Source organism: Schistocerca nitens, chromosome 9, assembly GCF_023898315.1.
Source record: "Schistocerca nitens isolate TAMUIC-IGC-003100 chromosome 9, iqSchNite1.1, whole genome shotgun sequence".
In the NCBI taxonomy this organism is placed as follows: Eukaryota; Metazoa; Arthropoda; class Insecta; order Orthoptera; family Acrididae; genus Schistocerca; species Schistocerca nitens.
The window spans coordinates 400,626,205-400,640,744 of NC_064622.1; the positions used below are offsets into that span (position 1 = coordinate 400,626,205).

The window sequence follows — 14,540 nt, forward strand, 5'->3', positions numbered from 1 at the left end:
GAGTACAACCACGGCCCAACGACGAGCACGTACTCTGTTGAACAACTTCAGTCATTTGAAGGGTTCGCATTGTGGGCCTGCACGAAGCTGAATAGATGTATCGAAGGAATGCTACATGTGTAGGGGCATAATTTATTGCTGGTGCGTCGCTTCTTTTAGCAGTAGTTTTGTAACATTCCTACACCTGAAGACTACGTTCTTAATGTCCATGTAATACAGATTCATGTCAAATTCGATACACTGTGCGAGCAGTGGGAGCCGACCGAACATCTTTTAGAGAATATATCTGACCACATGTTGCACTTGCTATGTCATCAATGATCGTTGGGAACCGTTTGTTTGCAGCACGTCTACGATCATGTGTGCGCCTAACTAGGCTTCCACCGAGACCATGACACCAAGTGCAGCTCTATTCTTGTGAAAAAGTCGACTGGAATGGTGCTCGGCGCTCCGTTACCTTCAATGACGAAAGTAGGTTCTGTCTGTATGCGAGTGGCGGGTGTACGCGTTTATGCTGCAGATCTGGTAAGCAGTCTATTCTCAGTGCGTTCACTCATGAGACACAGATCCCACCCAAGGCTTGATGGCATATGGAGCCATTAGTTACACCTCACGGTCACGTTTGGGATTCTGAAGCGAAAAGTAACTGGTGCCCACTGCAGTGTACAAGTCGTTATCCTCATGTCATTACCATTCCTTTGTCAGAACGGTGATGTGCTTTTTCAGCAGAACAATGCTCATCCACAATACGCTCCTCACTGAGAACAATAACTTTCCTGGCCAGCAAGATCACCAGATTTCTCGACATTCGAGGCATGATGAAGTGGGAACTTACTCGTTGGCTAGAGCCTGCTGGAACCAATGGTGAATTGCAACAAAAGGTGGAAGATGCCTGATATAATCTGTCACAAGATGGAATTCGGCACCTTTATGAACGTTTGCATGCGAGAATACACGCCTGCTTTGCCGACAGAGGGGATATAGTATGTATTGATGGGACTGTCTTGGTACCCTTTACTGTGATGTGTGTGTTTCAATGGGTCTGAACGTATCATATACTCGTACAGTCATAAACTATCTCTCACCTCACTTTGCAATAAAATGACCTTGTCTGTAAGAATGCCATATTTTTCGTTTTCCAACAGTCGTATAAAACTGAAGATCAAGAATGAAATTGGTTTGTTCTAAGTTACGAAGCGTGAAAAGGCAGTAATAATTTCCAAAATTGCAGAAAGCGTCGCTTGAAGATGCAGGGTGACACACGGGAGATGGACGGTTTCTAATGAAATAATACTCAGCCAAATTTAAAATTAATGCATGTTTATCCACATAAAATCAAAGTTCATTATTTGCCATTTTAGTTAACGAAGTTATATGTGAAAAATAATGTCGTCAAGGTGATGTCCATCATTTCAAATGCACGACTCAAGTCTTCTCAAAATTCTCCATCACACGGATTAAAATCTCTGCAGGGATGGTAGCAATTTCTTGAATGATTGCATTCTTCAACTCGTCCAGATTTCGTGGTTTGTGGTTATAGACACAGTTCTTAAGGTACCCCCACAGAAAAAAGTCACATACTGACAAGTCGGGAGACCTGGGAGGCCAAGGAACATTGCCGAAACGTGGGATAATCCGACCAGGAAACATGCGTCTAAGAACTGTCATTGAAGTGTTTGCGGTGTGCGATGTTGCCCCATCCTGCTGGAACCAAACGCGTTTTAAACGGATTCGTTGTCTTCTTTGTTCCGGTTTCAAGAATGTTTCAAGCATACGAATGTAACGAACCGAATTATCAGTAACTTTGGCCCCGTTCTCTTAAAAAAAAATAGGGTCCAATAATGCCAACAGAGCCAAGAGCACACCAGACTGTTACTTTTTCTGAGTGTGGAGGACACTGGTGGATAAGGTGTGGATGCTCTGGAACCCAGTAACGTAGGTTTTGCTTATTCACGGTCCTGTTTAAATGAAAATGAGCTTCATCGCTCATCAATAAAATTTCATTTTCATTTGATCCCAAAATCACTTGCATTCTGTAAGCGAAGTCTTCTCGTACAGCAGAATCAGTTTCCTTAAGTTGTTGGACAATGAGCATTTTGCCGGGATGGAATTTTAATTCTTTATGCAAAATTCGTCTAACCGATTCACGATTGATTCTTAACTCAATAGCATGACGTCTAGCAGACCGTCCTGGGCTTCTGACTGCCGCTTGCCTCACCCTTTCAACATTTTCTCGTGTCGTTACTCTGCGTCTCAGGCCAGGATGCTTCTTATCCAGTATGCTTCCAGTTGATCTGAAGTTTTCCACCCATCTGACGATTGTGTTACGGCTCGGAACAGCTCCATGTCGACCGACATTAAACCGCGCACGAAACAATCGTTGAGGAAGGGGTCAAATTGTGACCTTCTATTCTTCTTCTTCCGTATCCGGATGCACCAATTATATCTTCCCTTCCCAGTAATTAGCACCGTAGGTTGCTTTGTCATTGACTTTCAAAATATCGTCTTTAATGCAAGTTATAGACATATCTGGGATGAAATTTTAATTCTTTATGCAAAATTCGTCTAACCGATTCACGATTGACTCTTAACTCAATAGCATGACGTCTAGCTGACCGTCCTGGGCTTCAGACTGCCGCTTGCCTTACCCTTCCAACATTTTCTCGCGTCGTTACTCTGCGTCTCGGGCCAGGATGCTTCTTATCCAGTATGTTTCCAGTTGATCTGAAGTTTTCCACCCATCTGAGGATTGTGTTACGGCTCGGAACAGCTCCATGTCGACCGACATTAAACCGCGCACGAAACAATCGCTGTGTAGCAATAACAGACTCACCACTTTTCACGAAACTGTCATGGACAAACACTCGACGTTGCAAGTCCCACTGCTCCATAGTGACTGAGTAAATGAAATGGCGTCTTGTGTGGATCAGAACTATCCCCACCGCGACCACCTCCCACCACCGCGCCCTCAGTACTACGCAGTTCAAAACCATTCGTCTCCCGTGAGTCATCTGCAAGCATGCCTACCACCGCAGCATACTGCAATACCCTGATTGCAAACATCTTTCCCTTTCTTGACGTGTTGGTTAGGAGGAAGGATGATGGATCATTGGGACATGCAGTCTACAGGAAACGTACTCACAGCGACTTGTACTTACAGGCTAATAGTTGTCACCATCCGGCTCAGCGTGAAGGGGTACTTCGTACCTTGGTAACCGGGGCACATGTCGTTTCTGACGCTGAGACTTTGCCTGCTGAGCTGTTCCATCTTGAAGCTACATTTCGTCAAAATGGTTATAGTGATAGACGGATTGAACGTGCGTTGCGCTATCGACCAACTGTACATTGTGTGATTGATGATAATTCTGAGTCAACACCTAAGTCTACTGCCTTTTTGCCTTACGTAGAAAACACGTCCAACAAGATCGGTCGTATTTTACGGAAATACGATGTGAAATGTGTTTTCCGAGCACCATCTAAAATTAGAGCACTTTTGAGTTCCTTTAAGGATGATCTTGGACTGCGTAAGGCTGGTGTCTCGTATTCCTTGTAGCTGTGGCATGGCATATATTGGTCAAACTATCAGGACCGTGGAGGACCGATGTACTGAGCATGAACGGCACACACGATTACAGCAGCCAAATAGATCTGCTATTGCCGAACATTGTTTGGATACTGGTCACCCCATGTTATATAATAACACCGAGATATTGGCATGCACGTCCAGCTATTGGGACAGTGTTATTATGGAGGCAGTTGAGATTAAATTAGCGTGTAACCTCGTTAACAGGGATGGAGGTTTCTGTTTAAACTCTGTTTGGAATCTGGCTCTCTCCCTTGTCAAAAAATAGAGGGACAATGCTACCTCGCCTGCGAATTCATAGTCTCAATATCGATAGCTCTGACTTTGGTCATCTTTGGTGGCACTAGTGTTCAGTGTGTGTGTTATCTTTCCTGCGAAAACCGAGGTTTTAAGTTTGCATGTACGCCGCCTGTCCATTGCAATTTGCCTTGAAAATGGCGGGGTGTTCTTCCGCCGAAATATCGGCGGTCGCTGAAAGTGTTACCTGGCTGAATTCCTGGAAGTTGTTTGAAAGTTGTATACGCCAGGAGAAACTCAGGTCTAACATCTCTTGTTGCCTTCAGTAGTGCAGGGTCCATGGCTAGCCTCTCCAGAAGAGAAGCCTTTGACGTGAACACCCACAGAGAAGAACTCTGGTCTCCAATAATACAACACGTGCGTTTTGTTGACAGAGATGGCAGCGACAGAGCCGGAGCTGGTGTGGCCGCTGCCCCACGTGGTGAGGGGTCTCGGCATCCTGGGGCTGTGGGTTCCGCCCCCGGGACGCAGATGGCGCCACCTGCTGGTGCTCGCCTTCGTCATGGTCTCACACATCTGCCTTCTGCTCACCGTCAACGCCAGCATCATCATGGACACGCCGAGCGACTTTCCACGACTGTCATTCATTGCCTATAACTGCTTGACTTACATAGGTCTAGCTTCAAAGGTGGGTACGATAATCGGAAACATGAGAAACTGCCTTACAACAAGCAGACTGGCGTCTAATTCGATAAAAAAGATTCGGTGCACACACTTTCGTGTACTGTAATGCTACTGCAGCAGTGTTTCAGTTATCACAAATTAATTGTAAATAAACCAAGTCAACAACATTTTCCCCCTATATCTCAGATTAAAACAATCAATTTCATAATTTTTTCGTACTCCTAGATCACAGTCATGTAATAATGTTCGAATGATATTTCCACCATTTGACTGTCAAAAACTTCTTTATTGGAGAAAAGAGTCACACTTGCATGAATATCAAGAGCTCAGATGGAAGCCCAGTTCTAAGCAAAGAAGGGAAAGCAGAAAGTTGGAAGGAGCATATAGAGGGTCTATACAAAGGCAATGTTCTTGAGGACAATATTATGGAAATGGAAGAGAATGTATACGAAGATGAAATTGGAGATATGATACTGCGTGAAGAGTTTGACAGAGCACTGAAAGACCTAAGTCGAAACAAGGCCACGGGAGTAGACAACATTCCATTAGAACTACTGACAGCCTTGGGAGAACCAGGCCTAACAAAACTCTACCATCTAGTGAGCGAGATGTATGAGACAGGCGAAATACCCTCAGACTTCAGGAAGAATACAATAACCCCAGTCCCAAAGAAAGCAGGTGTTGACAGATGTGAAAATTACCGAACTATCAGTTTAATAAGCCACGGCTGCAAAATACTAACACGAATTCGTTACAGACGAATGGAAAAACTGATGGAAACCGACCTCGGGGATGATCAGTTTGAATTCCGTAGAAATTTTGTAACACGTGAGGCAGTATTGACCCTACGACTTATCTTAGAAAGTAGATTAAGGAAAGACAAACCTACGTATCTAGCATTTGTAGACTTAGAGAAAGGTTTTGACAATGTTGACTGGAATACTCTCTTTCAGATTATGTTGGTGGTAGGGGTAAAAAAAAGGGATCGAAAGACTATTTACAGTTTGTACAGAAATCAGATTGCAGTTATAAGAGTCGAGGGACATGAAAGGGAAGCAGTGATTGGGAACGGAGTGAGACGGGGTTGTAGCCTATCCCCGATGTTATTCAATCTGTATATTAAGCAAGCAGTAAAGGAAACAAAAGAAAAATTCGGAGTAGGAATTAAAATCCATGGAGAAGAAATAAAAACGTTGAGGTTCGCCAATGACATTGTAATTCTGTCAGAGACAGCAAAGGACTTGGAAGAGCAGTTGAACGGAATGGATGGTGTCTTGAAGGGAGGATATAAGATGAACATCAACAAAAGCTAAGCGAGGATAATGGAATGTAGTCGAATTAAGTCGGGTGATGTTGAGGGTATTAGATTAGGAAATGAGACACTTAAAGTAGTAAAGGAGTTTTGCTATTTGGGGAGCAAAATAACTGATGATGGCCGAAGTAGAGAGGATATAAAATGTAGACTGGCAATGGTAAGGAAAGCATTTCTGAAGAAGAGAAATTTGTTAACATCGAGTATTGATTTAAGTGTCAGGAAGTCGTTTCTGAAAGTATTTGTATGGAGTGTAGCCATGTATGAAAGTGAAACATCGACGATAAATAGTTTGGACAAGAAGAGAATAGAAGCTTTCGAAATGTGGTGCTACAGAAGAATGCTGAAGATTAGATGGGTAGATCACATAACTAACGAGGAGGTATTGAATAGAATTAGAGAGAAGAGATATTTGTGGCACAACTTGACTAGAAGAAGGGATAGGTTGGTAGGGCATATTCTGAGGCACCAAGAGATCACTAATTCAGTATTGGGGGGCAGCGTGGAGTGTAAAAATTGTAGAGGGAGACCAAGAGATAAATACACTAAACAGATTCATAAGGATGTAGGTCGCAGTAGGTACTGGGATGTGAAGAAGCTTGCAAAGAATAGAGAAGCATGGAGAGCTGCATCAAACCAGTCTCTGTACTGAAGACCACAACAACAACATGATGATTTCGGCCGTAAGCCATTATTATGTACAACAATGTTGGATGTAATTACACTTTGTTAAGTGAAGTTATCGTCAAGGTCTACTGAATTTGGTGTCCCGGCGTGTAGATAAGTACAAAGTCACCGACATATTATATGGCAGACAAATAACAAACATGTTTCCAGCCATAAAACAATTGAACCACAGAAGGAACGTCGCTCATACAACATAATTCCGTCTTTATACGTAATTCCACGTAAGTTGCTGAATTCTAGAGTATCTGTATGATTATTATGCAATTTAACTTAAATGCATGGAAAACTATCAACCCACTTTCAGACTGTTTCTCTGCAGCTCTACTCTCGGATAGCACGCGGGAAACAATTATCACCTAAATCATTCCGTGCGAACTTCCGAATCTCTTATCCTATCACAATAGCCGTTTCTTCCTGTGAAGGAGGGAGTCAAAAGATTATTTTTACTTCTGGAGGAGAAATCTGGTGGCTGTTATTTCATGAAGAAATATCTCAGCAACAGTAAACGCCAATGTTTAAGCTATTGACTTCCCAACTCGCTTTTATTTCCGTGGCAGTCTCTCCTCTTTTTCACTATATCGCATAAGAAGCCGCCCTTCTTGAGTTTTGCGATGTCCTCCACCAATTCTATCCGGTAACTGTTCGCTGCCGTGTGTCAATACTGCAAAAGAGAACGGACAAGCGTAGGTCAATAAACCGTTTGATTTGCCTTCCACACAACATTTTCTGCGTGATGTAAAATTTAAATTATTGATAACTCTGATCCCCCGATATTTGGATCAACGGACAGCCTTTAAGTTTGTGTTATTTATCGTGTAACGAAAATGTAGCGCAATTTTTTACTTGAAATTAATCGTAAAACATACTAGATCGCAAAGACACGTTTATTATATGATGACTGGGTTCGAGCACCACATGATTATCTTCAGACCTTCAACACCATACTGATGGACAATGGCTGTAGACGGAGCAGGAATCGCTGAATGACGATAGTCTGCAGTTGACTATCATCATTCAACTGTTCCTGCTCCGTCTACAGCCATTGTCCATCAGTATGGTGTTGAAGGTCTGTAAATGATCATGTGGTGACCTAAATCGGTTATCTTGTAATAAGAGTGGCTTTGCGATCTAGGCTCTTTTACAATAAATATCAAATATTCTATTTTGATAGCTGATTTCCTCCAGCAATATTTTCAAAAAATTTTGCTACTCATATGGATGACCCCAAACTTTTTATTGTTCATGGTCAATTGCCACTTCTCGCACCCTGCAGATATCTTCTCTAAACCATTTTCTAATTCGTCTGACCTTGATACGAGTTCAGTAGACAGTAGTGGTATTAGTATTCAGATTAACTCTTAATTCATTTAAATAGATTACGAACAGCAGGTGGCCCGTAGCAATTGTTTAGGAAAACCCCAATATCTTCACTAAGTGACTTTCCGTTCGTCACAACGAACGGTGACTTTTCTTACAAGTAATCTCGCATCCAATGGCAGAGCAGAGACGGTACGCCACAGGTACACAGTTTCATTGGATGTCGCCTATGAAGATCAGTATGAAAAGCCTTTTGAAAATAAAGGAAATGTGGAATCAACTTGAGAGACCTAGTCGATAACATACGTTACTTCATGTGAAGTAAGGGTCAATTGCGTTTCACAATGTCAATATTTTTGGAATCTGCGCAGGTTATGTGCCAAGAGATCGTTTTCTTCGAGGTATTTTACAATGATGGAACCCAGCATCATTTCTTCCACAATCCTACCAAGTCGATATCAATTATGTAGAGGTAGACTAGAGCAGATTTCTCTGTTTCCATTGTTGTACGAGGGGCCTTCACTAAGTAATACATTTTTTCTGAGAGTTAGTTGGTTTTATACGGGATTCTAGTACACCATATTCTTTCTTCCCTACTCTTTTGGCACAAAACCGTGTTTTTAAACATAATCTCAGTTTACCGCGACTGGGGGAGTCTGCATGACCGCATGGTACTACTCTACTGGTCGTAGTAGCAGCCAACGTCCCGGGGAGAGCATCTTTCGTTGGGCAAAACACGTGGAAGCCGGAAGGTGCGAGATTCAGGCTGTAGGGTGGATGAGAAAGAACAGTCCAATGAAGTTTTGTGAGCTCCTCTCGGGTGCACAGAAATGTGTGAAGGCTTGTCATAGAGGAGGAGAAGTTCGTATATACATTTGTGGTGACTAACAAGCTGAAATCGTTTCTTCAACTTCCGGGGGTAGTACAGTAAAGTTCAAAAAAATGTTTAGATGTGTGTGAAATCTTATGGGACTTAAATGCTAAGGTCATCAGTCCCTAAGCTTACACACTACTTAACCTAAATTATTCTAAGGACAAACACACACACCCATGCCCACAGTAAAGTTCAGAGTTGGTGCTTGCGCCATGAGGGAAGACATCAGGCAGAACAACCCCTACAGGGTCCCAGAAGGCCGTTGCCGTCACTTTAAGGATGCGGCTTTGAACTTCTTCTTCAAAGGAGAGGTTGCGTGGCGCCATTCCATAGATTGCCGTTTTATTTAAGGTTGAAGTGATGAACCAATGTTTCGTCGCCTGTGACGACTTCCGGCAGAAAATTGTCTCTATCAGCCTCGTAACGAGCAAGCTATTGTCGTGAGCATCTATGCAAAGTGGTAGGAGGACGGCGAAAATACGAGCAGCCGACGCTATGTTTGATGTGCACACGCCTCATCACAGAATGCAGTGGTCGGAGGCTTGCCCGCCCTGTTAACCAGGGCAGGCGGAGATCTGTGGCAGATCTGACGACAGAGCGTAATGTCGATGGAAGCTTTTCGGAGCGCACCGTTCGATGGACATTGTCGAACACCGGGTTCCACAGTAGACGACCTCTACTCTTTTCCATGTTGACCCAACGACATCGCCAACTATAATTACTGTATATTGGACACCGAATGACTGAGACTGGACCGCGTACGAATGGAATCGTATCTTCTGTTCGGATGAATTAAGTCCATTGTTACATTGGATTGTTGCTTGTGTCTGGATATACTGTCATCCAAGTGACTGAATGCTCCGAACAGACATCACGCCGGACGCAGTGTTACGCTATGGAGGATATTCAACTGGGCTTCCATGGAACCTGCAGTAGTAATCGAAGACAGGCTGACAACTGAGGAATACGTGAACGTTGTTACGGACCAAGCACGTCCCTTCATGCTTGATGTGTCCTCGACAGCGATGGTATCAAGCAACAGGATAACTGTAAGAGGGACGCTGTCAAAATCGTGGTATGGTGGTTTGAGAAGCATGATAGTCAACTAATGTTGACTCGTGGCAGCCGGCCGGTGTGGCCGAGCGGTTCTAGGCGCTTCAGTCTGGAACCGCGCGACCGCTTCGGTCGCCGGTTCGAATCCTGCCTCGGGCATGGATGTGTGTGCTGTCCTTAGGTTAGTTAGGTTTAAGTACTTCTAAGTTCTAGGGGACTGATGGCCTCAGATGTTAAGTCCCATAGTGCTCAGAGCCATTTGAACCATTTTTGACGTCGTGGCCACCAAATTCTCCTGATATGAGAACGATGGAACATATCTGGGACATTATAGGGCACCAGATCCAAACCCTCAAACCATCGGCCAGTACTTTACGGGAACCGCATGACACGTGCATAGATATGCGGTGCTACATATATCCGTCCTCGACTTGTCGAATGCATGCCAACCAGAATCGTTCCTGTATTGCTTCGACATGTGGACCATCACGTAATTAGCTAGGTGGTCAAAATGTTTTGGCTCATCAGTGTAAATCACAGAATCTTCCAAGCTATTTATGCAGTGTTTTGTTACTAAAACAAACACTCTAAGATTAAAAAAAGACGCACCACGAAGGAATTGACTGCAAGGTATGGAAATTGGTAGATATGCTGTACGTGTACAAGCAAACAAACGATTATAAGTTTAGAACAACTGGATGATTCATTCATGAGAAAGTGATTCACAAATTGAGCAAGTAAATATCGTCTTGATCCACCTCCGGCCATCATGCAAGCTGTTATTCGGCTTGACATGTTCTGCATACAGATTGAATAAGTACGGTGACAGTATGCAGCCTTGCCGGACCCCTTTCTGAATCTTCGAATTGTGGTGTTGGAGGAAACTTCTTAGAGTTCCATGGACTGCAAAGAGAACCAACAGATCAATATTGGAGCAAATTAAACCAGACTTCTCCCTGGAAGGTCTAATGTTAAAACAACAGCTGACCTACTTTGGACACACAATGCGAAGGCATGCCTCGCTGGAAAAAACATTAATTCTGGGGAAGATTGAATGAACTAGAAGAAGAGGACGTCAGAGGATGAGATGGATCGATGGCATCACAGAAGCAATGTGTTCCAACCTGGAAGGTCTACGGGAGAAAGTGCAAGACAGGAAAAAGTGGCGTGATTTGGTTCATGGGGTCACGAAGAGTCGGAACCGACTAAACGAATAGAGAGAGAGAGAGAGAGAGAGAGAGAGAGAGAGAGGAGAGAGAGAGAGAGAGAGAGAGAGAGAGATTGAATGATAGAGTTGTTGGATGTCCTCTTGAGGGATATCGTGCCAAGCTCTTGTGGATTCTCATTTCCTGGAGTACAATTGTCTTCATTGATGAATTCCGCTTCGAACTGAGCTCTAGCGACCAGCGAAGATGTGCCTGGAGACGCCCTAGCAGCGGTGCGATACCACCCTGACTGTCGCCCGGCATACAGCCGTGAGTGGTGTTCTCGAGAGTCACTTCTTTTCATTGCAGGACCTCTCTGGTTGTCATCCGTGGCACCCTTGCAGCCCGGTGGTACTTCGACGATATTCGAAGCCCATTATGCTCGCCATCCTGCTCTTACATTTCAGCAAGATAATGTCCGCCCACACACAGCGAGAGTTTCTACTGTTTCATATGCTTGTCAAAACCTTACCCTGATCAGAAAGATCGACGGATCTCTCCCCAATCGAGAACTTTTGGAGCATTGCGGGCAGGGCCCTGGAACCATCTAGGGACTTTGACGATCCAACGCGACAACTGGGTAGAATTTAGCACGGTGTCCCTCAGGAGGACATCAAACTCTGACAATCAACGCTAATACGAATAACTGCTTGCTTAAGTACCAGAGGTGGACCAACGCGTTATTGGCTTGCTCAATTCGTGTAACTCTTTCTCTTGAACAAATCTTCCAGTAATAAATGATGACTAACTGACAACCTCAGCTGCCGACAGGTGTTGTTGATATACCTCGATGTGGACAGCGGAAAATGTGTGCCCCGACCGGGACTCGAACCCGGGATCTCCTGCTTACATGGCAGACGCTCTATCCATCTGAGCCCAAACTCTTACGGGAATCGCCAAAGCGTCCGCGAGTAATGAGTGGATGGGCAAATGTCTATAAGGTACAATACATATGTAGAATTGTGGACAGTTGGGAATGTGAGTCTCACGGGAAGAGTGCAAGGGATAAGTCCCTGCAGTCGCGCTATTCATCTATGTCCTCGGTGGCTCAGATGGATCAGTAGTCTGCTTTCCGCAGCGCTGCGGCGAGGACGTCTTGTTTACGTCCCGTCCGCGCGGTCGCGAGTGCCCGTAGTTGTTTACTACTGCATTGTCGCTAGTTTAGAGTCCATCACTACCGACGCAACATGGCACATTCATACAGACAAACCACCATCAAGATCAGTTTTCAACCCGATCATGCACGACCGCGAGCTTTTGAAGTGGAACGTTTTCTACGTGACGACGTTAAAATTGACCCGCGAGACATAATTGGTATCCATCTCTCTATCACGAGCAGTGTTGTCTACGTCAAGCTAGTAAGTGACGAGGTGTGCAACAGAATCGTGAGCGCACATGCGAACGATCTTAAATTCAAACATTCTGATGGCCATATTGGGGCGGTCTCTATCGATCACGCGGGGCTTGGCCTCCGTACGATACGCGTCTTCGAACTCCCTTTCGAAGTACCACCGGACGTAGTCACCGCGGCTTTCCAGCCCTACGGCAGAGTAATCAGCCATATGGCCGAAAAATGGACCACCTTTACAACGTACCCCGTTCTTAACGGGGTACGACAGATTAAAATTGAACTGACCAAACATGTTCCGTCATATCTTGTCATCGGCTTTTCTTCCAGACACCGGAGCAGCTGACGAAATCCACCCACATTCAGATACTGAAACACACGTCCGTAAACAGCGTTCCCAGCGAAAACACAAGAGACGGCGGCGTGCTCCATCGGACGAGTGTTTGCAGCGATCGCCTGACATGGACTGTGGAAATTCCGACGACGGTACCGGCGGTACAGAGGCCGCTGTAACTTCAAACTCAACAGAACGCCGTGGTGACGGCTTCAGCCCCTCAGACCCCACAGCACAGCAGGATCACAAGCAGACAACCGCTGCCGATTCCCAGCCAGCAGAGCCGATGGAGTCAGCGCCGAGTGCCGCAGCAGCCACTAACAGCCACCAACAGCCGATGGTGTTTCATGGCGACTGGGCGGACGACTGTGAGGAACACTCCTTGCCCATCGTGTCGGACGACACGGGGGGAAATTTACCCCACCAGTGTTGATCCTTTCCCGCCGTCAGTTACAGTGACGAGACAGCTTTACCAGGGTATTGATGGCCAACACGGATGCTGTGGATAGACCTCAAACTTATCGTGTTGCAACTATAAACATCAACACTATACGGACGCGCGATAAGTTATCCTTGCTTCAGGATATGTTGAACTCCGCTTCCATTGACATAGCCCTTCTCCAGGAAGTGTACGTCGACGACTTCCCAGGCATGTACGGTTACGATGCTTGCGTCTCTCCAGCTTCCCCAACAGGCAGCGGTGTCGCTGTACTTCTTCGGGAAGGGATAGTGGCGGACGATATCCTGTTTCTGCCTGGGGCAAGAGGAATGGCACTCACAGTACTGGGTGTCCGCCTTATCAATATCTACGCACCTTCCGGGACGGACAAACGTCGCGAAAGTTTCACGATTCTTTGCGGAAGACGTCGCCCCGCTCTTCCAAGGCCGCCACGACCATCTGGTGTTTGGAGGTGACTTCAATTGCGTACTGGCGCCCAGAGACCAACTCCCACGACATAATCCGTGCCCGGAACTCGGGACGCTAATTCGAGACCTGCAGATGGTGGACACTTGGGACCATCTTCACGGCCACCGACCGGGATTCACGCACTTCACGAGTCACTCTTCCAGTCGTATCGATCGGATTTATGTCTCACGCCCTCTCGCCGCTGGAACACAGGATGCGGAACTGTGGCCTGCAGCATTCTCGGACCACTCAGCTTACATTTGTGCCGTCACCCTGCGGCGGCAACAAGTGTGGAGAAGCCGCAGCCCGTGGAAATTCAACATCGCTCACCTGTCGTACCCGGATTGCCGCCAAGCTGTTGAGGATACGTGGCATTCGTGTGAAAATCGCCTCCGTGCATATCCCACAACGATCCGCAGGTGGTTGGACTGCGCCAAACCGGCACTGAGGCGAACGTTGATAACCTACGGTCGTGACCACGCTACTTGGCGAAGACATACACTCGACTTTTACTTCCGGGTCCTGCGCGACTGCGATGCTATGGCGCCGTCACCGGAACAACAAACGGCGGTCCACCGTGCTAAGGCTCAGATCCTCGCTCATGTGCGACGCCACCTAGAGGGGGTAGTCATCCGCTCGAGGACGCAGGATCGGATACCGAGCGAACGCCCGTCGATGTTCCACGTTCTTCGTGAACGTAAACGACGCCAACGAGCGCTGATACGATTCATCGACACGGAGGACGGTCGTCGCCTCACCACGCAACAAGACATAAACACAGCGTTCTACAATCATTATTCCCAACTCTATTCCGCTCAGACCCCTGATCCGACAGCACTGGAGGACGTCTCTCAGACGATTTACGGCACCGTCAACCCGGCAATGGAAGCGGCCTTGATGGAAGAAATTACAGAAGAAGAAGTGATCGACGCCATTAGAAAAGGAGCTGTCAACAAGTCTCCGGGTCCTGATGGCCTCCCCTTGGAATTTTACCGGACT

General features: G+C 45.9%; 1 protein-coding gene across 1 annotated transcript in view; it reads left to right on the plus strand.

Moving 5' to 3' along the window:
- Positions 1 to 4,256: 4,256 nt before the first annotated feature.
- Positions 4,257 to 14,540, plus strand: part of LOC126204271 (odorant receptor 46a-like) — an 86,577-nt gene continuing 76,293 nt past the window's right edge. The window contains exon 1 of the mRNA XM_049938660.1: positions 4,257 to 4,508. Coding sequence (XP_049794617.1) covers positions 4,257 to 4,508 — 252 coding nt within the window. The remainder of the gene's footprint in view (positions 4,509 to 14,540) is intronic.